Source organism: Lemur catta, chromosome 6 (genome assembly GCF_020740605.2).
Source record: "Lemur catta isolate mLemCat1 chromosome 6, mLemCat1.pri, whole genome shotgun sequence".
Lineage (NCBI taxonomy): Eukaryota > Metazoa > Chordata > Mammalia > Primates > Lemuridae > Lemur > Lemur catta.
Genome location: NC_059133.1, coordinates 19,738,404 through 19,763,476, shown reverse-complemented (window position 1 = coordinate 19,763,476; position 25,073 = coordinate 19,738,404). Strand labels below are relative to the sequence as shown.

General features: G+C 40.7%; 1 protein-coding gene across 2 annotated transcripts in view; it reads left to right on the top strand.

The window, feature by feature from the left end:
- The first annotated feature begins 575 nt into the window (after positions 1 to 575).
- Positions 576 to 25,073, top strand: part of NR1H4 (nuclear receptor subfamily 1 group H member 4) — a 70,299-nt gene continuing 45,801 nt past the window's right edge. For both annotated transcript variants that reach the window (XM_045553142.1, XM_045553141.1), the window contains exons 1-3: positions 576 to 766; positions 15,413 to 15,567; positions 16,222 to 16,356. In XM_045553142.1, the coding sequence (XP_045409098.1) occupies positions 16,278 to 16,356 (79 nt within the window). In that variant the 5' untranslated portion in view covers positions 576 to 766; positions 15,413 to 15,567; positions 16,222 to 16,277. The remainder of the gene's footprint in view (positions 767 to 15,412; positions 15,568 to 16,221; positions 16,357 to 25,073) is intronic.

Below are 25,073 nucleotides of genomic sequence, written 5' to 3'. Positions count from 1 at the left end.
GCCCATGAGACAGTGTATGCCCATTCTACAGATGAGAAAACTAAGACTCAGGGAGGCGAAGTGTCTTGCTCAAGGTGGTGACTAAAGAGTGGGCATCTGAACAGAGCCTATGCTTTACATTGCTGTGCACTTTGGAAAACAGAAGTAGAAGAGAAGAGAAATGGGTTATGGGAACAATGTTGTTCTTCAGCAGAGGAACAAGGCGGGTTGGACATCAGAGACAGAATCTGTTATTACTTGATATGGGAGGCTGAGCGAAGGAAGGGTGAAGAAGCTCAGTTTCTAGCTTCAGTTCCTGGGAAGCGATAGAGCTATTAAGAGAGACTGGGAAGAGCTGGAGGGGCGACGGCAGTTCAGTTTCAGACCATGTGTACAGAAATATGGGCGCCTACAAAGCAGTCGGAGGAGTAGTGTTTTTACAAGGCGAGCTGCAGGGCTCCGGGGCTCTGCGGGTTTGTCCTGGGAATCACGAGGCTCTCCCAAGGTTCCCTTCTGTGTTTATATCATTTAGCAGGGGAGGGTTGTTAATGACTAATCTGTGTCCCTGAGGCACGGAGCCAAGGAGGAGATGCTGCTGCTAGGCCAGAAGGCCGCCTGTGATTACCCACCGCTTTCGCTAGATCTCTGTCCTCCTCCTCACCTCGCTGTCTTACCCCGGTGCAAATCTGAGCATTGGTAACAAAATTGCTGGGATTTGGAGAGGCGGACTGGACTCGGAATCCCCCCCGGGGCCTTGAAAGTTCATCTCTGACCCAAAACAATCCAAGTAAGTACCTAATTCCTTTGGGAGCGGGGCGTCTATCTCACGGCAACAGAGCAGAAGCAGTCACAGGTTTCTCTTTGCCATCAGTAATTTCTGTTGATAAATGAATTCTAAGTTAGTAGTGTTTGGTGTAAAATCTTGAAAATTAAAAAAAAAAAAGACAAAGAAACTCTAAAAACAAAAAGAAGCAGAAGTTAATGAGTCTAACAGTGGCTTACCTATTGAAAAAATTATTTAGGAATATTCTTTAACACTGTGCTCACCCAAAGAGAATCACTGGAGAAAGTAAATTTCAGAAATGTTTCTGTTTTTATTCCATAAACAGTTTGACCTGTATGATGTGCTGTATTCTAGTGATTTATCAAATATTGGTGTGGGTGTGGGAATATTGCTAATGTCAGATGACTTGAGAACTAGGACTGGGACGTTTACACTGTGCTTAATTGAAATGAAAATTTTCCCTAGAAGAGTAGGTTTAAAAAGCTTTCTCTTTTGACTTCAGTTGTAAACTCGTCTACTTTTCATTTCTAATCAGACGAAAATATTTTTAAAAGATGGAAAATCTGAGGAAGAACTTTATTATTAAAATTGTCTGAGGACTGAATCTATAGATAAGATATCTCCTTGTCTCCTTACTGACATAGGGAATTAGGCAGCTGTGGAGCCCAGATCATTTCTCTTAATTGGGTTTTTATTTAGAAGGGAGGGGTGGGGGATGACAAGCGACTCACCTTGGATTCTTTCTGTGAGAAACTCACACCTGAGCTTTGAACTTTAAAGACATCTGATGTTACTTCTGGTGCTGTCTTAGAATCACTTCAGCAGTATTAACAAGAGAGGTAGAGACACAAAAATCATATTAATAATAAATAAGAAGGTGGGAGGAAACTTCTGGAGGTGACAGGTTTATGTCGTCGATTGTGGTATTGGTTTCACGGGTGTATGCTTATCCCCAAACTCATCAAGGTGTACACACGAAGTATGTATGTACAGCTTTTTGTGTGTCAGTCATACCTCAATTAAGTGGTTTAAATATGTGTATGTATATTAATATATATATGTATATATATATAGTTCCTCTTCCTAAAGAAAGAGGAGAGGGGTAGAGAAAGACATTTGGGAAGCCATTGTGTTTCTGGCAGTGATTTTATAAAATGATAGACACCTTCATCTCAGTGTCACCCCCACCCCCAAATCTTCCAAATTATGGACCTGCGCCATTTGCACTGTGGACTTTTCTGTTTTCTGAGAATGTTGCAACAGGACTGACGCAACTCCTAGTTAGCTGATCAGGTAACTGAGCAGGGAGGGACCAAGCGCTCTTGTCATGAGACCCTTCCTCAGTATCTGCAGCAGTTTCCCACGAACCTCTGACCTCTCCCTGCACCTGGAGAGGGAAAGTAATATAACCCTTGTCCTTACACTTGTTTCTACACCTCCAAGATCAGGCCAAGTTGTCACAGAATATCCAATGGTTATGAGGCCCTGAGAGCCCTGTAAGGAAAAGAAAAGAAATGTGTGTGTGCGTGAGGATGTGGTAGAGCTAACTTTTATTCCATGTCTAGTAACATGTCTCAGGCTTTATTTAAATTGCCAGCTTCCTTCTCATGACAACCCTGCATGGGATTTTTTCTTATACTCATTTTACAGATGGGGAAACTGAGGCTCAAAGAGGACAAGTAACCTGTCTACAGGCAGACAGGAAGTAGCATGAGCCGAATTTCTTCTTCTTCTTCTTCTTTTTTTTTTTTTTTTTGAGACAGGGTCTCCCTCTGTTGCCCAGGCTGGAGTGCAGTGGCATCCTCATAGCTCACTGTGTCCTCAAACTTCTGGGCTCAAGGGATCCTCCTGCCTCAGCCTCCTGAGTAGCTGGGACTCCAGGCACATGCCACCACCCCCAGCTAATTATTTAAATTTTTTGTAGAGATGGGGTCATGCTATGTTGCCTAGGCTGGTCTTGAACTCATGGCCTCAAGTGATCCTCCTGCCTTGGCCTCCCAAAGTGCTGGGATTAGAGGCATGAGCCACCATGCCCAGCCAGCAGGACCTGAATTTGAGGGTAGGTCTTTCTGACTCCAAAGCCCCTTCCTGGCTACCCCTATATTGCTGTAGGCTGGGAAAAACTTGAAATCAGGAATGACAGGGAGTAGACAGTCAAGCCAGCAAACATTCCAGCTTGACAGGGATGATTTGTTAAACCCCAGAACAATTCTGAACATTCCCAAAACCTCATGCATAGGGCATTTTCTAATGACTGCATCATCAGCAGGGGAAGTGGAAAGTTTGCAGCACTATTTGTTTTAACCCTGAGGTCAGTCTAGGATAGCTGAGTGGACACTTCGGTTATCAGCATCTTCATTAAAGACCACAATGAACCCACCGTGGTGCTGTGATGAGGGTCATCGTGGAGGAGCTCGGAACTACTGCGGTTCCCAGTCTGTAGGTTATGAAGGCCATGAGAATGCATGATGTGCATATCATGCATGATGTGATAGATTTTTGAAGGCTCACATTGTTATTAGATGGGTGTGTAAAGAACAGGAAGAAGGTTCTTTTCTTAATAAGGAGAGTTTTCTCTTTGCTTTAAATCCTAGCAACATAGATTATGAAGGGGCTAGAAGAAATAGGAACAATGGTCACCCCAGCTATTTCTTATTGTCTCTATATTTTCTCCAAGTGGAGATGTAGCTAAAAGGCATCACTATATGAGTGTCCTTAGTCACCAAGCTGCATGAAGAGGCAAAAAGCCTCATTACATAAAAATATCCATCCATTTCTCTTCTCTCCCCCGTCTCTCACCTTGCTCTGGAATCCTTTAACCCCTTTGCTCTCCACAGCAAGTTATTTTCTCCCTCAGTTTGTCCATCTCCAATGTTGGCTATAAAGGAATGTCTGCTATTATTCTCTCTCCTCTTTGTACATTTGTGTTAATACAACGCTAATGTAATGCAAGTTGATTATGATGTAAAATTGCAAATCTTGCACAGGAAAAAATAACACTATTTATTCTTTGTTAGGTCTAAGAAATATAACAGGGTTCTGCTGATTAAAATGAATATGGATGAATATAAAATAAATTTTTATTAATTTTCATTTTTCAAGATAAAATTCTAATAAAACTTTGAGATTTGGGTTCCCATTTTAAATAGATTTAGATGGTCTTTCCCTGGTCCCAACAAGCCCAAGTGTAACTTGGGTCTCTTACACTTTCATGAATGTCATTAATTCAAAGACAAAGAGAAATGGCATGGCTCCGCATTTTCAAGTCCTGCGGATGTATTTAATGTGGTTATCTGGAAGACTTGGTAAATAATGCACTTGTCCGGGGAGAAGACAGCCCTGCTGAGGGATGTTACTCGTCAGAGGAAATCCCATTGTTCTGAGGCTGAGATTGTGATCGAGCAGAGAGCTACCTACTGCCACTGCCTAGAGAGGGATGGAAGCTCTCAGGGTAGATGCCAAGTGCACACCAGCATGGGCTTCAGGAGCAAAAGCTGGCTGTGGTCCAGGGTTGGGAGGGCAGGGCAGAACAAGGAAATGTCATTCCAAAGTGGTTGTGCAGGAACATCCTTGCTCTCTGGGAGTCCAGACTCTGAATCCGAGGCCAGGCCTGATTGGGCTGCAGGAGGTCAGGGATCCTTTGTGACTATATTTAAAAATCTATGCATTTTACAGTGGATTTTTAGGGGAATAAAATCCTTCTACATGCTACTACAATGGTTGCTATATGTTATCATACATTTCTCAAAACCCATAGAGTATACACCACCAAGAGTGAACCCTAATGTAAACTGTGGTCTTTGGGTGATAATGATGTGTCAATGTAGGTTGACAAATTGTAAATTTGTACCACTCTGGTGCCGGATGTTGATAGTAGGGGAGGTTGTGCGTGTGTTGAAGCAGGGGGTACATGGAAACTCTCTGTACTTTCTGTTAAATTTTGCTGTGAACTTAAAACTTAGAACTTAAAGTTTATTAATTAAAATAAATCTGTGCATTTTACATATGTTTTTCCTAGAGAGAGGTTTATAATTTTCATCGAAGCTCAGAAATGTTGCATAATCCTAAAAATGCTTTAAAAAAACAAACCAAACCCATCCCTCCTATACGGCATCCAATCCTATAATTGGCAAAATGAAGGAAGACAGGGAATGATATTTACAGAATTGATACACCTTAACATATTTATCTTATTAAAAGGGACAACTTTATAACTATGGCCAATATCTTTTTTTGACCTTCCACCAGACCTATTCTCCTCTACTTCACTCTTTCAACGTTAATACATGTAAAAACACTTCAGTCTTTTTACCTACTACCTAATTTTGGATACCACAGAGAACAGTTTATTTAGCCATTCTAATGTTGATGGTCATTTAGGTAGTTTCCACTTTTTTACCATTAGAAGAAACACTGAAATGAACATCCTTGTGCACATGGGCAAGGGTTTCTCCAGGAAAGATACCTAAGTAGTAGAATTGTACTTTATTTTAATATATACTGCTAAAGAGCCCGTCAAGAGGACTGAAAACTATGCTCCCACTCGCAATATGTGAGAGTCCATATTTCCATATACTTTCCCTAACTTTGAATATCATCAAACTTAAAATTTTTTTGACAATCTGATAGATGGAAATGATACCTAGTTATATTAATTTGCATTTTTCTAATTATTAATCGGTTTCAGATGTTGTCTGTGTTTATTGGCCTCTTGTGTTTCCACTTTGGTGAATTTCCTTTTTATTTCCTCTGCCAATGTCTCTCCTGAATTGTTTATCCTTTCTATTTTTATTTATAGGAATTATTTACATATTGTTTGTACTAATATTCTGGCTTTTATTTATCTTATAAATATTTTCATCCAGTGTCTTTATTTAACTTTGCTTATGGTGTCTTAATTTCTGTCTGACATTTTAACATTGTAAAATTTATTCTTTTCCTATTTATTTCTAATAAGTCCTTTTCAATTCTCAAGTTCATAAAGATCATAAATATATTCTCTTCCATTAATTTTATAATTATTAAAGTCTTTAATCTATTTGAGACTTATTTTTAAGAATGATGCAAGATAGAAATCTTTACTTTTACCCCCTAAGAATAGCCTGACATGATTTTTTTTTTACCCCCTAAAGAACTTTCCTGGTATAATTTTTTAAACAGGCCATCCTTCTTCTGCTGATTTGCGCTGAATCCAGTAGCTGCAGCAGAGAGAACTATTTACGGTTGCTCAGAGTACAGCATATGTTATGTTCCCTTCTTATAGAATCCCCACTGCAGCCCATTTGCCTAGTCTAACGCCTCCTTCTTAGGAACTGTTTGAGATCAAGTTCAAGAATCAAGCCTCCACCCTCAGAAAGACTTCCCTCATTCTCCTAGTCATACCCCTGCTTAACACCCTCCAGTGGCTTCCATTTGGAATAAAACTCAAAACTCCTTACCTGGCCCACAGGCCATACGAGCACTGCCTACTCTTGAACCTCATCTCCTACGCTCACGTCCTAGGCTCACTGGGCTGTGCTGCTTTTCCAGTGCTTCCAAGTGCAGGCCCTTAGCACTTGCTGACCACTCTGCCTGGACTTCTTTGCCCCTTGCTTGGCTTACTCCTTCCTGTCCTTCATATCTCAGTTCAAATGTCCACTTCTCAGAGAGTCCTCTGATTGCCCTCTCCACAATGGTGTGCAACTAGACCACTCTAGCCTTAGCTCTTTTATTTTCTTATTATCATCGTCAGAAATCCTGGTATTTGTTCACTTGTGTATTATCCATCTCTCCCACTAGAATGTAAGCTGTTTCATCCACCAGTGTATTTCTAAAACCTGGACCAAAGTTTGGCACATAGTAGAGAATTAATGAGCGCTGGATGAACGAAAGTCCCTCCTTGTGCTCCTGAAGGGACCTCTGCTGTGTTTACCTCCATTGTAGCAATCCTCACACTCTTTTAATTGGGTTTTCCTGGACTGACTTTTCCAGCTTCCTGAAGGACTGTGATTTTTTTTTTTTATCTTCGTATGTCCAGTGCCTGACACAGAGTCAATAAATATATACTGATTGAATAAATGAGGGAATGAATTGGAAATTGACATTGAGATGCCATTTTTAACTAGTAAATTTAGTAATTTGAAGAAAATATTCACTTTAGGCTGGGTGTGGTGCCTCACACCTGTAATCCTAACACTTTGAAAGGCCCAGGTGGGAGGATTGCTTGAGGCCAGGAGTTTGAGACCACCCTGGGCAACATAGCAAGATCCTGTCTCTATAAAAAATAGAAAAATTAGCCAGGTGTAGTGGTGTATGCCTGTTGTCTACCTGGAAATCTTAGATATACAAGTTCATTACTGTTTGGTTTTTACTGGGCACCATCTTCAGAATGATATGGTCCAATGGCCATACTGGCCCAAGGCCATCATACTTGGCCTGTGGTCAGTACTGGCCACACATTGTCCTTTACATCTCTTTGCAATCTAGGAAGGATCTATTTATCCTAAATCCATATTTGTGCCCTAGAAAATACTTCAGTTTGAGTGCTGCTGGGAAGACTAAATAACTGGAAAGATATTTTTTTCTTTTTCTGGAGTTCTCTTCTCTTAACAACATCCTTCCAGCCTTTGGGCTAAACACAGGGCTTCCCCTGAGAATGAAATGATGATGGTTAGAAAACCTTCAGTTTTTTCCTGCCCTTTAAAAACAGATGATATGGATGTCCAACAAAGTTTGTTTTGCCATCAACTACTGAGTTCATCTGAGACAGTGTCACAAAGGGTGATATCTTTGTGTGTGCAGAGTTCATAGTGAACCAGCACATGTAATTGGTTTTTATCTTCATCTCTCAAGAGCTGAGATTCCTCTAAATCAGAGTCAGCGCTGTTTAATTGGAGCAGTGTCTTCCCAAGGTCTCCATATGCAAAGGGTTTACACTAACTCAGAGGAGCTCCATTCACCATGAACTTCCTGTGACACACAGTATCTAAACAAGTAAATATTGATAACCAGAGAGCGGGAGTCCAAGCTACCAGCAACTATGTGTCTTATCACAATAAAAACAAACAGTGCATACCATTTCTGAAATTATTCCTGGGTCCTTAAGTTAAGAGTTAGGTTACAGCATCATACAGATAAATGTAAAGTAAAATAAACATTTTGTCCCTGCTCCCACCATTACCCAAGGTTTAAGCTTTGTATCTTCAGAATTCTTTCTCTTTTTCCTCCTCCTTTGTGTATGCTGTATTGCAGTTCCTTCCTTTCCGTCTCTACAAATGCCACGCTGGTGTGCACTATGACTGTCTTATCTCAGCAACAGTTCCCGAATTTGTCTCTTTCTTTTACTCCCCTGCCCCTTCCACCTTTTCATTAGAGTAATCTTCTTAAATACAGACTTCATTGTGCCACTCAAAATTTCCAATATCTTCCATAGTTACATTCCTCAAACATTTTATGGGAAGGAATTACTTTCTCCTCAAAGCTTTAAGAATGTGTTTGTGGGTGAGGGCGAGAGTGTGTAGGAAAGAGAGAAGCCCCATATGAACATGCATATCTTTACAGATGAGGAAGCTTTCCACATACATAATTTCATTCAACTTTTTTCATTGTGAAATATTTCCAACATGCAGAAAATAAAGTAATATAATCAACTTCCTCGTATTTATTGCCCAGTTTAAGAAGGGCTGCGTTACAGGCATTATGGAAACTCCCTAAATTCCCCCCCACTCTCATTCTGGACCACTATTCTGAACGTGGGGTTCCATACTTTCATTCATGTCTATAAAGTGAGGATCACAAACCTTTTCTACAAAGGACAGCTAGTGAATATTTTAGGCTTTGCACACAGTGTGAACTGTGTTGCAACTACAGTACTTAATCTGCCATTGTAGCTTAAAAAGCATCTGTAGACAGTAAACAGAAGGGCCAATCTGGTCCTTGGCAGGCTGGATTTGTCGTTTGCTGACCCTGCAGTAGAGTATCAGTGATAATATGTAGAATTGTTTTACATATCTTTAAATGTATATAAATTATATCAAACTGTATGTATCATTCTGCAACCTGATTCTCAATAGGCTGTTCAATATGATGTTTTCCCATTTATCAGTATGAATACACATAGTCCTAGTTCATTTTATAGTATTTTAGTTCCATTTGTAATCATTGTATTTTCTGTGTAGTATTCAATTGTGAATATACTACTTAATGTATCCATTCTCTTTTTGATGGACATTTATGCTGTTTCCCATGTTTTACTATTGGAAACAATGCAGTGAATTTTTTTTTGTACCTATCACCCTATATATAAGTGTGAGTACCTATGAAAGGTTCACTTTTTAAACTTTTTAAGTTTTATAACAGCCCTTTTAATTAGATTTTAAACCCTCATTCAGTGGAGGCTCAGGGTGGTAGTTGGGGGAGGAGGTGTTGAATGAATAATTCCAGGTCATGGATGAAGACATGGAAGGGCAGAATTGGTGCTCCACCCTTAATCTTCTCATGTTTCCTCCCCTGTGATTCTTTCTTTCTTTCTTTCTTTCTTCTTTCTTCCTTCCTTCCTTCCTTCCTTCCTTCCTTCCTTCCTTCCTTCCTTCCTTCCTTCCTTCCTTCCTTCCTTCCTTCCTTCCTTTATTCCTTCCTTCTTTCTTTCTGACAGGGTCTCACCCTGTTGATTGGGTTACAGTGCAGTAGTGTCATCATAGCTCATTGCAGCCTCAAACTCCTGGACTCAAGCTATCCTCCCGCCTCAGCCTCCCAAATAGCTGGGATTACAGGTGCACACTACCACACCCAGCTAATTTTTCTATTTTTTGTAGAGAGAGGGTCTTGCTCTTGCTCAGGCTGGTCTTGAACTCCTGGCCTCAAGTGATTCTCTTGCCTCAGCCTCCCAAAGTGCTAGGATTACAGAGATGAGCCACCTCGCCCAGCCTTGTCTCCTCCTCTGTGATATTTCTATTAGACCACAGCTATTATTTCCATGTATGCATAACACTGCTAGCTGTGTACAAAAGAAATTTATGATTCCTGTCTTCTAGAAGTTTACAATCTGATGATATAATGAAGACAAAATGGATGAAGTTAAATCATTAATTACCACACAAGGAGGGGGAAGAGAAACGACAAGGGAAACATCCATCAGCAAGCTGGGACATACATGGAAAAAAATCTACAGTCAGTTATAAAAAAGAAGTACATAGATCACTGGAGAAGGGAAAAGTATTTAACAAGCAACTCTGAGAAAATTCACCTTGTACTATAAACTAAAAATAAAAAGCAATAAAAGTAAGCTTAAAAAATCTAATATATTTAACTACATACAATGCAAAACTTTTCAGATAAAGATAATTTAAAGGTATGTAGTAAATATACCAGAATGCTAATAATTCAATATACAAAGAACTCTTCCAAATCAATAAAAACGATGAACACTACAATAGAAAAAGGACAAAGGATATAAACAGAAAATGGAAAGAAACTATCACATATAGCCAATAAGGATGTAAAAAAAATATTTCAACCTCACTAGTAATCAAAGAAATACCATTTAATACAAAGAGATAAGATTTTTCACCAAGCAAATCAGGAAAGATTGTTCAAAGTGAGATTGGGTAATGCCAACAAAGGTGTGATGAGAAAGGCACTCTTATTCACTGCTGGTGGGAGTGTAAATTCAAAAAAAAATTATAAAATGTAATTTGGCATTTTTTATGCCTTTCCATACTGCCTGAATGCACTGCAATGGCTCTTTCATTTTAAAAATGCTTTCATTTAAAAAATAAATTTTAACAACTTTCATGAAACAGTGCATGAAGGAATTCTTAAAGTTGGGGTTTTATTAAGTTAACAAAATTGTTAATTGAGAATGATTAAGCTAACACAGAGAAGGCAGTTTTAATCCATCCTGCATCCACCCAATCCCCACCTCCAGGGCAGGGGCGGGGACTGAGGGGGTGTGGAATGTAAGGCAGTGAGCACGAGCAAATGCAGGTATTCTCCACCTGCTCTGATCCTATACTCAATCCTTTCTGTATTAACACATACGTAAGTTCATCTGAATGGAAATGGTGGCTTCATGTTATCTGAGCTTTTATTACTAACTCCAGAGAATTCCTGGGCTTTCCCTCGGCAGTTGCTCCAAGTTCATTATTTAAACAGAACCTTTAACAAAGGAGGTTTCCGTCCTCTAGTGCCTGTGCTCTGACAACTGCTGAGGACGTGGAGTCTTCCTTTCTGATCTGCATGTTATCTCTTCCACCGTAGACTGCTCTCGGTAATTGTGCTCTTAAGCACAGAGGAGCATCAGCCATCGCATTTGTAGGGACAGTCTAAAGGGCAAGGCGTAGTTATGATCAATTGGGTACTAATAAAAACCAGCTATAAACTCAATCCTGAAAATTTTTTAAATGTCTAAAATCTTAAAGTCACTAGAAATTAAAAATAATACATTCAAATGTATATACATATTTTAGTGGCAGAAACTTAGGATGATCAATAATGGACTCAAGCATAGAAATATGCTACATTAGGATAAATTCTGCAGAGAAGTGGAATGAAATGTGAACTCAAGAAATGATTAAAAAAAGTTGCCAACTGTTAAAGAACATCTGTATGTATTTCTTAAAAAGATTAGGGAGGATATTAAGTTGTGGTGTCATTCATTTATGTATGCATTTATTTATTAATACTTATTTATTTTTAGAGACGGGGTCTTGCTCTGTGGCCCATGCTGGAGTGCAGTGGCATGATCATATTAATAGCTAACTGCAACGTTGAACTCCTGGTCTCAAAGACCTTTCTGGCTCAGCCTCCTGAGTAGCTAGGACTACGGGCATATGCCACCACGCCTGGCTAGGTTTTTTTTTTTTTTTTTTTGTAGAGACTGGTCTCTCTGTGTTGCCTAGGCTAGTCTTGGACTCCTGGCCTCAAGTGATCCTCCTGCCTTGGCCTCCCAAAATGCTGGGATTACAGGTGTGAGCCACTGTGCCTAGTCCTGCTGTGGGATTTAGATTTAGTTCAATGGGTTAAAGAGTAATGCAACAATATATAAAAATATAAATTTTTGCAATATGTCAGAAATTACATTTATTGCAACCATTTTATTTTTTATGTGGAAAACTTTAGATGTCAACCTGAAAAATCTGTTAAGGGAGCATATTGGTTTTCAAGGTTCTTTTAGGGGTAGGTGAGCAGAACTATTTAAAGACCACTAGTGTAGAGAACACCCATCACTCATTCTCAACCTATAAAATGACTCATTTTATTGAAGGGAGGATTTGAAGGGAAAAAAAATTCTAGAGCTAACTTGGGGAGACTTCTGGGAGTTAGTCTTTCTATTGCAGTTCTTCCCTCAAGAAGAATGTGAAGAGTTATTAGAGAAAGAAGGCACAGAGGTAATCCCAATTAAAGAAATAACATATGCAGAAACACTTGGCAAGCATGTTAAAAGTGTCTAATTCCAGTAAGGAGCTGTTACGAGGTAAAATCCTACTGTTATGAGATGAATATATTAAGTGGATATATATCCCCACAGTAATCATTGCATTTATTCATAGTTACCTATAATATTACTTTGATTATTTGAATCCCTTCTGTTATTTGTTTAAGGCAGGGATTAACAACATACTTTTTCTGCAAAAGGCTAGATAGCAAATTCTTTGGCTTTGCGAGCCATGCAGTCTTGTGTCACAGCTACTCCCCTCTGTCACTGGAGGGAGAAAACAGCCATAGATATTCTATAAACAAATGGGTGTGACTGTATGCCCATAAAACTTTATTTATGGACACTGCCATTTGAATTTTGTATAATTTTTGTGTGTCATGAAATAGTCTTCTTTTGATTGTTTTCAAGCACTTGAAAATGTCAAACCATTCTAAGCTTACAGGCTATATTAAAACAGGCAGCAGGCCAGCTTTGGCCTCCCGAGCTCAAGCTATCCTTCTGCCTTGGCCTCCCAGAGTGCTAGGAGTACAGGCGTGAGCCATCGCGCCCAGCCCAAAATCTGGTTTTAGCTATTGTGTTTAAGGGCCCCTTTATGCTGAAGAGTGAGCATAGTATTCAGAAGGATATAAAAGAAACTGGCCACTGCAATGGCACTTTGGTAAGGAGAATTGGTGACGGAGCTGCGAAGAGTTCATTTTCAATGTACTGTGTGAATTGCTTACCACGTGCTTGTGATACCATTTCAAAAATTAAAAGTTTCCTTTTTTAAAGACCCTTAAGGATTGTAAACCCAATGAATCTGATGTGAGTGGACCCTGCTAACTATCTGAATTCTAGAGAGTTCTGTTGTTAGCTTACGAGGGACACCCCCATGGTGGGTCTCCAGCCAGGGATAATAACCTAAATGGTGCAGAATTAGGGGAAATGGACTTTCATTTCAGTGAGCAAGTGATAACTTATGTCCTAAAGCTTTATGCCAATAGGAGAATGAAATTCTTATTTTATACCATTTCTCCAGGAAGAGCACAGCAAGGGTCATGGAATTTGGCAGAACTAAGCAAGAAAATAATAAAAACAGACAATTTAATTAAGCCAACATTTCTTGAGGGTCTATTGTGTGCCAGACACTTGATTTGAAGGTGCCAAGTTTGTATGAACATATAGAGGGAAATTTATTACAGGAATCCAAGATGGAGATGAGTGTATACCTGGAAAATATTAGAGAGCTGTCATGTGCTATGGAAGTTACAGAGGAGCGTAATGAACATGGCTTAAGGTTAAAACAAATACAGATGTGAGAAAAGGAGAGCACAGAGGGAAACCTAAATTCAGAGTTATAATCTCTTTTTTTCTGGTTCTTATCAAGACAGGGTCTTGCTATGTTGCCCAGGCTGGAGTGTGGTAGCTATTCACAGGTGCAATCATGGTGCATCACAGCCTGGAACTCCTGGGCTCAAGTGATCCTTCTGTCTCAGCCTCCCAAGTAGCTGGGACCACCATTGTGACACCATCATGTCCAGCTTCTGTAATTTCCTATTTTTTTTTTAAGACCAGAGGAAATGGGTCTTAAGTTTGGTTTGAATATTAGGAAACATTTCTGACTGTTGACACTGTGGGGTCCTGGAAGGTATTAGTATGGGAAACTGTGGAATTTCCCATTCCAGAGATAGGAGAAACTCTATCTAAAACAAAAGTTGCCGGAATTTTGGGGGGCCTTTTCAACCCATTTGTTACACAGTAAATATACAGACATATATTTGTATACACTGTCAGTATACATGGTTCATATATTATATATTCATGTATACATATATTCTTATATGATTGATACGTATGCATTGAAACTTGAATTTCCCTAGTCTTCAACTAACTTGTCAGTATGAATGAGGTCCCATTAATAGCAGCAACTCAACTTTTGCTGGCTTATTGCTCAGGACCTTATAAGAGCCTCCCTTCTCCATTTCCACGGGTGTTATGGCCATAGCTGGGATGCTGCTTCACAATTGCCCCAGCAAGGCACGGAGCCCTCTTGGGTTCAACGTTCCACTGTGATATGTGGCCGAGTCATTTGAAAGTGAGGGTAAGGGTGGGGTTGAAACGAGCTCTGTCTCTCCTACTTATTGTGTTAGAAGGGTCTACCTTATAGCTCAATGTTTCTGGGCTTCATTTTTATTTATAGGCGTCCCTTCTCACCTGTAGATGGCAGGAAGGCCTCCTGAATCTAGTGTGGGTTGGCCAAACACAGCTATACCGAGGATTAACATTTCTCCCATGATTGAAGCTTTGTCTTGCGGTGAAAGTCATGTTTCCTAGCTCCCTCTGACTTTAGAATGGGTTTTCTCCCAACAAGCCCCTCGCCTTAATGGATAGTAGAGTTTGGTAGAGTTTGGTAGGGCTATGCCATTGGTTTGCCAGATAGACTCAGGTATGTCTGGACCCCACAGTGGATGAAGTTTGTGTCCCTTCCCAGGAGACTGTCTCTCATTCTTCCTCTACAACCACTCCCTCTCTGGTGTTTTCTCCTCAGTTTATATGTGCTCTAGTAATGCCCATCTTTAAAAATTGCCCTTGAAACCACATCCTCCTTCACAGAGACTCCTGTCTCTTCAGCAGTCCAGAGATAGCTACTTCCCTCTCTCTTGACTCCCAATGTCTTCATACACAAACTTCTCTGTTAGAGCATCCTGTTCTTTGCCTTCATAAACAGCTTTAAGGGCATGTAATCATCTAAGAATTTGAGTGATTATGTGTTTAATGTCTCTATTCCTCATTAAGCCTGATGTCATGGATTATGAGTTCTTTTGTTCCTTTTGCCATTTTATCTTCAAAGATTCAGCACAGGACTTAGTGCAGAATAAATTCTCATTCCATATTTGTGGAAAGCATGAATAAATGAATGAATGAAGCAAACAGGTCTCTTGTGGGGTGCCTTACCAGCAGCCAAATGTATCCGAAACTCACTGCTGTTTGAACTGGGCCATTTGGCTAGTGAGAGAGAAAGAAATAGAGACATGAATAGTGGGGAAATTCTAATGAAATAAATATTTGTCCAACAAAACCCTTATATTCTCTTCCTGAGTAGCAAATATAAAGTTATTTATTCGTAAACAAAATGATTTTGTGGCGAAGACAGGAAAAAAAAAGGTTTGAAAACCATCCTCAGAAAACAGCCTGGGAGAAGAGGTTCTGATAGCACAACTTTCATTATTTAACCTTTCAAATTATTTCTTTAGGGAGGCAGAAGACATCTTGGAAGGAAACGAGGAAACCAGGAAGGAAGGAAGGCAGGAAAGAAGACCTAGAGATACAGCTCGGAGTGAACACTGCTTTTCTTGGGTTCTCTGATGTATTCTGGAGATTTCCTCAGGATGAAACTTCAGACATTCTGGTGAGACTTACCATTATTTTCTTCATTATAACTTCTTCTTACCCTAGATCAATATACAACCAAAGTAGACCATGAGAGTAAAAATGCATACCCCTGAAATTTTCTCTAAAAGGCAGAAATAAAGAAGATTTTGGGGGGAATACTTTCTGAATTTTAAATCTGCTGACATAATGCCTAAATAGTCAAGAAAATTCCAGAAGAAAGTGGCTTTCAATCACTAGTCTGTGTTTAGAAAGACCGTTCAATTTTAAAGTTGAAGATAATAAATCATGGATTCATCTCATTTTTAATCAAGGATTTTATTTGTGTGTGTGTGTGTGTGTGTTTACATATAAAAGAAATAAAGACATAGCCAAAATGTCATATCTTCCCCAAATCTCCCAACTGCTGAAATTTAAATGAAAACATATGGTGTTTTCCCAGCTAAATTAGAGAGTATCTCTTCTGAAAGCACACATCTTGGACATTTTTAAATCCAAATGAGGTATAAAAATGATAAATATCGAGAAAAGATACATACAGAAAGGCTATGGCAAGAAGTCTACGAAGGGAGCCATTTGTATCTTTGTAAACTATCTTGTTCTCTTCTTCCCCATCTCTCTTAACCACCCCCCACATCCCTGCCATTGTGAACTTTATTTATTTGCCTTTCAGGGTTTTCTTTTGAAGACCACCATAACAAAGACACATTCTCAAACTGAAAAACTTGGATGGGATCAAAAATGAATCTCATCGAACACTCCCATTTACCTACCACGGATGAATTTTCTTTTTCTGAAAACTTATTTGGTAAGTTGTCAAGTTCGTGTGAATATCAATAAAAACAAACTGCAATTTAGAAACACATGAGGAAAATAGCCTAGATGATGAGTCTGAGAGTCAGGAAAATGTTTTTCTTCTTTCTAAGTACTCAGTAAATGTTGGCTACTCTGCAAGGCTAGAGGTAGATTGGACCTTGGATTCATTGGACCTGATAGTCTTCGTTTTTATAGATGAGACTGCAAGACTCCCAAAGCTGTGTGACTTGCTCAAGGCCGTGAGGCTAGATAATTAACAGAGCTGGGAGTAGGAACTGATTCCTGCTCCAGGGCTAATTTTAATATTATCATAGCAGGCACTAAAGCATGAAATCATGATTCTTATGGTTTAATATTACACCTATTAAAGGCTGAGTTTACTTAGGTTATAGCTCCATGGTAGCTTTCCTTTCTACCATGTCTCCGGTGCTGGGGGAACTATGTCACAATGCCTAGATTAGTCAATTAAACTGGATTGGGGACAAATTGTACTAAGTTGTTTTCAGTAGATCTGTAACTAGATGATACCATAAAATGATATATTGCTCCACTTTATGCATTTATGAAAAACATCTCATTATCAAGAATTTCACCTGAGAACATTAATAAACAGTCAGCTGGGGCAATATTTCGGGTGGGGCAGGGAGCCTTCTGCCACTGTTAAAATAATTCCCTTCTGCATAATAGCTGTGCTGGGAGGCTTGGGTGTTCCCTGTTTTTACCTTACATTAAAATATGGACCAAGGTAGACTGTAATAGTAAAAATGCAAACACTTGAAGTTGCTTAAAGTTCAATGTGTTAAGGCATGATTCCTTATTTGGTTGCAGATGTTCCTAGCAGATATTAATTAATAGTTTTTGTCATTATCTACTGGTCATTAGCACTTTATTGTGTCATTGTTTATCAAGTCATTTCCAAGGAGGAGTCATTACCTGTATTACCTATTTATATGTCTACCTGCCCCATATAGTATAAGAGCATTTAAGGCCAGTGACTCTATTTTATTAATCCTAATATGTGCTTGATAAATAAGGATCTGGTAATAAATAATAGAAAGGAAGGAGAAATGAGGTTTAGGGAAAAAAAAGAGATGTTGATCAGTAACTGTCAGAGAGACCAAAGATAGTAGTAATTATTTATGAAATGCCAGTTCTCACTGCATCTTATTTCTTCCAGTTGACTTTTCTTCACCCTGTGGATTCAGTCAAGAGCAGCGGGAGGCCCTGCCGCCTTGTCTGGCCATTTGACCCCTTGCTTCTGGCCTGCCCTTCTGACCCCTTGCTTCTGGCCTGCCCTTCTATCTCTCCTTAGAAAAACCGATTTATAGCCATCTTCTTAATTTTTGCTTTACCAATCAGAACTCACAGAATAATTAGGACTGTTGGTACCCATGATAGATGAAGGAAAATTCCACTTAAGATTATTTTTTCAAACGAAAACTGCCATTTCCTGCTCTAAAATTTTACAATTGCATGTTGAGATCTCCCAGTCTGTACTCTGGTGTCATCATTATTCGACCAATCTATTCAGCTTCAGTGTGTACGCAGAGAGGAAATTGTAGGGTTTCTCTTACAAAGCAGCCCAGCTTTAAGCAAGCACACAGGCTGCAGGTTGACCTCGGCAGCCACGAGGTGAAAAAGGTGTCAGTAAATAGAGAAAAAGTCGTGCAGGGGCAGTCAGGTCAGAAACATCTGAAAATGATTGCTAAGGAAGCACCGCGACTCCTGCTTGCTGCACTGTGGTTCCCTCATCTCTCCTTTGCTGGGCCACATTCTTCTTACCCAGTTTCCTAACACTGCATTTAAGGTTTCTGAGAATATATAGCACAAGATGCATGAGCTGCATCGCACATCTGCTATTCCTGGCTGGAGCAGATTCCTCCATCTTCGTCTGTTCCCCCTTCTGGTGAGCTAATCTGAATCACGGGGGGCCGTGAAGACTCCTTTTCCATTTCCTCACTAAGTGGTAGAGCCAGGTCCGGGCATTCTTTTCAAATCTCTTTCCTCCAGGGCCCCGGTCCCACTCCACTCAGCATACCTGGGCTAAAGGTATGCCAAAGCGGAGGATGAAGAGAATTCGGATTCCTTTATTCCTCCTCTCCATCCTCTGGTGTGTCCTGATGACACAGATGGGCTCTACGGCCCCTCCCTGTGCTTAGGGTGGAGCACGCCAGGGAACAGACTGGGACACCTGGAAGAGCAGCTCACAGCCTAACTCATGGCTCCTGTATCTTAAGCTATGCCAGGGATCCAGAAGGGTTAATCCATGGGTTCAGCCAGCCAGAGAGCTGGACTCTTTCCCAACGGCCTAACTGTGTACTCAGAAACACAATCAGGTCGTTACAATAGGGGCAAGTGAGGTTTATGGTGGAGCGGACAGATAGCTGGGTTTCTTCTATTCAGGCGTTGAGCAACACCTTGGAATAAAGCAGAGAATGAGACAGGCAAGATCCTAGCGGAGGGTGGATGCACAATACAGATCAATAAATCAATACACAAAATATTATCGGGTAGCAACAAGTGCCAGGAAAACAAGAAAACAGAGTGATGTCCTAGTGACTGGACGGCTGGGCCTCTGAGCAGCGGATGGTTGAGCTGAGCCTGAAGGACAAGAAGCCAGGGGGACTGTTCACTCCCGAGGAAGGCAGCACGAGAGCAAAGGCCCAAAGTCTGGAAGGGACTAGGAAGGGCCTCGTCTTCTCATTTTGCTTTAGGGCAGGAGGAGAAAGACTAGAACTGGCTCTAGCCTCTGCTTTCCCATTCGCCAGCTGTGTGGTCTTGAAAACAACTCACTCAGGTTTGATTGCAAAAGGAGATTATTAGGCTGGGAGTTTTAGGACCCCATCTAGTTTCAACATGAGTCCGCAAAGTGCTGCAGTTGTCTGTCAGGAAGTGGTGACTCAGTGGTACTCACCTGGTACACGGCTTGACAAGTCCTTTAAGGTGGCCCTGAGCACAGTCCCCCTCACTGAAGGTTATCATAAAGGCCATAATAAAATCGTATCTTTGAGACATTTGGAAGGTGACCTGTGTCAAAGACAAACACTGATAAGCATTCGCTAACGGGAGCTGGGGACACTAATGACTTTTTCAGTGATACCAGCGGCTTCTGCTGGAGATGACTGTGGACGCCTCACTCTCCAAAGGCTTTGCTGAAGGGGAAGGGGAGGCCTCCCCACCCACATAAATGCTTGCTCCAAAAAGCAGAGCCTGAAGCAGGGGTTGTGTGCGGGCAGTTCATGTGAGAGGTGACGGGCAGAAGCGAGGGAGTGGGAGGATGAGACACGGAGGGAGGGACACTCAAATGAGGTGAGTTATCCAGATCACTGCCATGGGGGAGGTGAGCTCAGTGCCGCTAGGAATAGCATGAGAACTGTCAGCTGAGGGAGCAGGGACTGGAGCATGTATTAATAGGCTTCTGGCTCCCGTTGGTTGAGGGTGGCCCCTGGGGATGTGAACTCCCCTGCACTTGTGCACTGTCCCTGGGCTCATGCCAAGCCGTCTCCTGTGCTACTGGAGAGGTTCGGGCAGACAGCAAAGGCTGTGCAGGAGCTCTTGAAAGGGTGGCTGTCAGCCTGAGGTGAGTCTGAGCTCGCACGGGATGAGCTGCCACAGCTGCCGCGCAAGCTGGGTGGAAGGGATGTGACACTGTCACCACAGAAAGAAGGAAAGAAGCTTGGGCAGCGTGGAATTAGAGAGATGGGGCTGCAGTCACCTCCCTGAGCTCCTTTAATTTATTCTGTTGCCAGACACCCTGAAAAATCCAGATGGGAACCTAGCCCCAGGGTACCTGAATCCACATAAAGGACAGGGATGGAAGGCCACAGTGGCCTCACAGAGATAAGTCGCCTTTCCTTTGGGAGATCCTGCAAGCCAGGACACTTGGTCAAAGATTAATTTAATGGATTAAGAAAGCCGTCTCTGATGAACAAGGGAGGCGAGGTTTTACGCAATTAGTGCGTAATTAAAAGTAATGATGACAAAGTCCGCAGCTTTCCACCGTTTGACAGAGTGAATAGAGTAGGAGGTGGTATATTAATGAAAGTCTATGTTTAATTTTAGCAAATTGTGGCTTAAAAACTCAAAAATCGCACAAGTTTAGAGACTAAGAGACAAAACATTCTAATAATAGGACAGAATAAGCGTCACTTCTGCTCCCACGCACACGGTTCCCAGTGCAGCGAGTCCCGGTTCGCTGAGAGCGGTGGCACTGGGAGTGGAAATAAGGAAGGAAACAGAAAGAAATGAAGTCTCAGAGGCAGGCGAGACTCTCTGCACTTCAGTTTTCTCCCCTGTAAATGGGGATAGTAATGACACACTTCCCAATTTGTTGGGAGGAATGAATCGGCTGTGTGGGAAAGTGCTCCGTAAGCTGCCTGGCATCATCAAATGTTATCATCAATCCAGAGTTGGAGGCTTAGCTGTTACATTTTAAATTGTTGAAATGATAAACACCACTCCACTCATTAAAAGAAGGAAGTACTGTTTATTTTAGCATTGTGGAGTGCAAAGAATTTTCAAAGAGCCAACAAGAACTAACAATATGTAAATAAATTTCTGGGTGCCCTAAGGAAGCGAACAGATGTTCTATCTCATCTTGACATTAGAGCTTTGCTAACAGAAGCTTTGGAATCCATGTTTTATATTATTTTATTATTGTTTCTAGCAGCCTTTCCAAAGCCCCACTCTGAATGAGGCCCTGCAAATGACAGGGGACAGATCCCATGCAATGCTCTACACTTACATTTCATTTCCTTTGGCTATTTCTCCTTGCTTTATGCTCCACCTAGCTGTTTACGCCCATTTTCTCTGGGCATGCTTTATTTTTATCAGAAGATACTCATTTTGCAATCTGGTTCTTGCCTATTAATTTAATGCTTAAATTAAAAGACTATTCCAGATGTTGCAGAATCAGTCAGATGTTTAGAAATACAATTAACGGTCTTGAGGTACAGTTTTGTAGAGTATTTCTGACATTTGATTTCAGGTATTTTTCCATCTCACTGAGTTCAACTCGAGTGAACGTAGATCTGACTTGTTGGGTGAATTAAAGCTGAAAGTTTCCAAAATTACCATTGTTTCAGGCAAAATGAAGCTCTGTTTTTGCATACTTGAAATATTTTATCACTGCTGTTCCTTATCCACAGCTTTAAGCAATCTCTAGGGTTTTTATTAATTCATTGTGACATTGGTTTTTTTTTTTTTTTTTTTTTGAGACAGAGTCTCACTCTGTTACCTGGGCTAGAGTGCCGTGGCATCAGCCTGAGCTCACAGCAACCTCAAACTCCTAGGCTCAAGTGATCCTTCTGCCTCAGCCTCCCAAGTAGCTAGGACTACAGGCATGTGCCACCATGCCCAGCTAATTTTTTCCATGTATATTTTTAGCTGTCCATGTAATTTCTTTCTATTTTTAGTAGAGACAGGGTCTCGCTCTTGCTCAGGCTGGTCTCAAACTCCTGACCTTGAGCGATCCTCCCACCTCGGCCTCCCAGATTGCTAGGATTACAGGCGTGAGCCACCAAGCCCGGCCAATGTGACATTGGGTTTTGCTCTCCCAAGGAATCTAAGATCTGGTACCCTTGTTAGTATAGTAAAGTATAGTATAGTATAGTAAAGTATAGTATAGTAAAGAAATGGGAGAAGGAAAGAAATATTGAATGAGCCTTTCCTTATTACAAAATTGATTACTGCTTCTTTTAGATAGGGCATGCATAGGTTGGAAGGGGCATGTAATAAGTCAGGTAATTATAGACAAGGTAGCCAGCAGGCAGGTGATTCCATTGCAGTCTAGGGCTTAGCTGTCAACCTTGCAGGCTAAGAAACAGGGGCTCCAAGCTGAGAAAGACTGACTGTAAAATCAGATTGCAAATTTATAAATCTACAGCGATAAAAAGAATTGTGATGATAACAGCTACCTTATCTTGAGTGATTTCTATGTGTCAGACATCACGTTAAGTCCATTTTAGATCTGTTAGCGGAGTTCCAGGGTTCAATCCCGTCTCTGCCATTTACTAGTCTGCGGTCTTAGGCAAATTCCTTAACTTCATGCAAGTTACTTGCTTGTTTAACAAAGTGCTAAGAAGAATGCCTGGCACATCATAAATACTCTATTTGCCATTAATGTTAACTCTCACAACACTCTTATAAGGTAGGTACTATTACTATTCCCTTTTTATGGTGAGATAATGGATATTTAATGATGTTAAATCTGCTTAAGCTTCCATAACTAGTAAGTAGGCAACCAAAATATAATCAGGACAAGGAATCAAAATTGAATGTTTGAGCCTCCACGGTAGAAAGAATACTCCTATTTACTTTGTCAGTTGAGAAAGTCTTTTCAATGAGCTTATATTACTTAAAGTCTATTGCTCTCATCTCTTCCCAAAGGTAGTTCTCAGAAAAGCATTGCCAACATTCGCTCTGGGACTTCCCTTTTTTCATGCCTTCGTGGCTGATGCTCCATGCTCCATGACTGGCATATCATTCATATTGCTCCCAAGTACCATCGATGGCAGTGCTGTCCAACAGAACGTTTTGTGATGAAGGAATGTTCTGGATCTACTTTGTCCAATACAGTAGCCACTATCTGCATGTGGTTGTTGAAAATTAAAATGTGAGTAGAGTAAGTGAGGAACTGACTCTAATTTAATTTAAATAGCCATATTTGGCTAGTGGCTACTGTTTCAGACAGCACACATCTTCAAGGGAAAAATGTATTTAAAAAAAAAATAACACGACGCAGTTGATCATCTCTGAGAGAGAAGCGAAGGGATCCAATCAGTCTCACTAGGAGAACATTCTGTGGTCCGTGTGAATTTCACTCAGCAACAGGGGTTTCCTGGATCAGCTAAATTGTCCTTCTCACTTCTCATTTAGTATAGATGTTTCTGAGGGCAACAGACAGGTTCGTTTATTTTGGCCAGTGAAAAACTCAGCAGAGAATTCTTGAAATAGAAAATTCAGAAATCATTTGTCTTGGTTCATATCCTTTAGGTAGCTCTTCCGCCTACGATCCTCTCAAGGCAAGGAGGGATTGTGAGGAGAGGAGTGAGATCAGATGCACACTGAGGTCAGAAGTAAACTGAAATACACCCACGGACCACCACTCGTTTCCTCTTTCTTGCCGATCAGGACAGGGAGAGATTCTGAGTCAGATGACATGGGTTAAAGTCCCAGCTTCATCCCTTACTAGCTGGGTAGACAAATCACTTAACTTCACTGACTTGCTGTTCCTCATCTGCAAAACAGGATTGAAGATAGTGGGCATCAGAAATAATACTTTTCTTAAAGGGTGAAAGGGGGGATCCAACGAGATAATGTATATGGAACCACTTTGTAAACTAGGACAGGCTATCAAAATGTCTTAGCAATGAGCACTACATTTATATAGATCACCTTTGCCTTTTAAAACTGCTTCCAGATTTATTATCTCCTTTTATCTTCACAACAGGCCTATGAGGGAAGTAGGGCGGGAATCATTATCTATGTTTTACCATCTGTTAATGTAGACAAATGGGGCCCATGGAAGCTGAGACTCGCCTAAGGTTACACGGTGCGTCTGGCTGCTTTATGCCTGGGCTCAACCTGGACCCACTGAATCCCTTTCTAAAGCTCTGCTTTCTAAAAAACAGCCAACAGACGTAAGCTTGATGTACTGAAGTTATGCTGCAATATAAAAAAAAATGGAATTATTCCTATTCAATAAACAACCTGAGCTACAACGTGAGTCCAAAGCTGAATAATCATAACATCGATATGATGATGACAGATGGCTACCCATTGTGCTAAGCATTTCATACATATTATTTTATTGAATTCACATATAACTCTATGAAGTGGTATAATTACCAGCCTCATTTTACAAATGAGGAAATCAAGGCAGGAAATGGTTCAGAAATTTGTCCATGGTTCACAGAGCTAGTAAGTGCCAAGAAAGCCTGGAAGTGTTAGTTTGTGAAGGCTGCTGTAACACAGTACCACAGAGTAGGTGACTTAAACAACCAAAATTATCTCGCAGTTTTGGAGGTTAGAAGTCCGAAATCAAGGTGTCAGCAGGATTGGTTCCTCCTGAGGGCTGGGAGGGAAGGACCCGTTCCAGGCCTCTCTCCTTGGCTTATGGATGGTCATCTTTTCCCTGCGTCTCCTCACAGCAACTTCCTTCTGGGCATGTCTGTCTCTGTGTCCCAATTTCCCATTTTTATAAGGACGTGAGTCATATTGCATTGTGGCCCACCCTAATACTCATTTTCATTTGATCACCTCTGTGATGACCCTGTCTCCAAGTAAGGTCACATTCTGAGGTACCAGGTTTGAGGACTTCAGCATAGGTACATTCTCAACTTATGATGGCTTGACTTACGGTGGCTTGATGTACGATTTTTAGATTTTGATCATGCAAAAAAAGACATGCTTTCAGCACAGTATTCAATAAATTGCATGATAGTCAATACTTTATTATAAAATAGGCTTTGTGTTAGATGATTTTGCCTAACTGTAGAGTAATGTAAGTGTTATGAGCATGTTTAAGGTAGGCTAGGCTAAGGTATGATGTTTGGTTAAATTCATTAAATGCATTTTCAGTTTATGATATTTTCAACTTAAGATGGATTTATGATGTTTTCAACTTGTGATGGGTTTATTGGGATGTAACCCCATCATAAGTTGAGGAATTTCTGTATTAATTCGGTAGTGGGAGAACACAGTTCAACC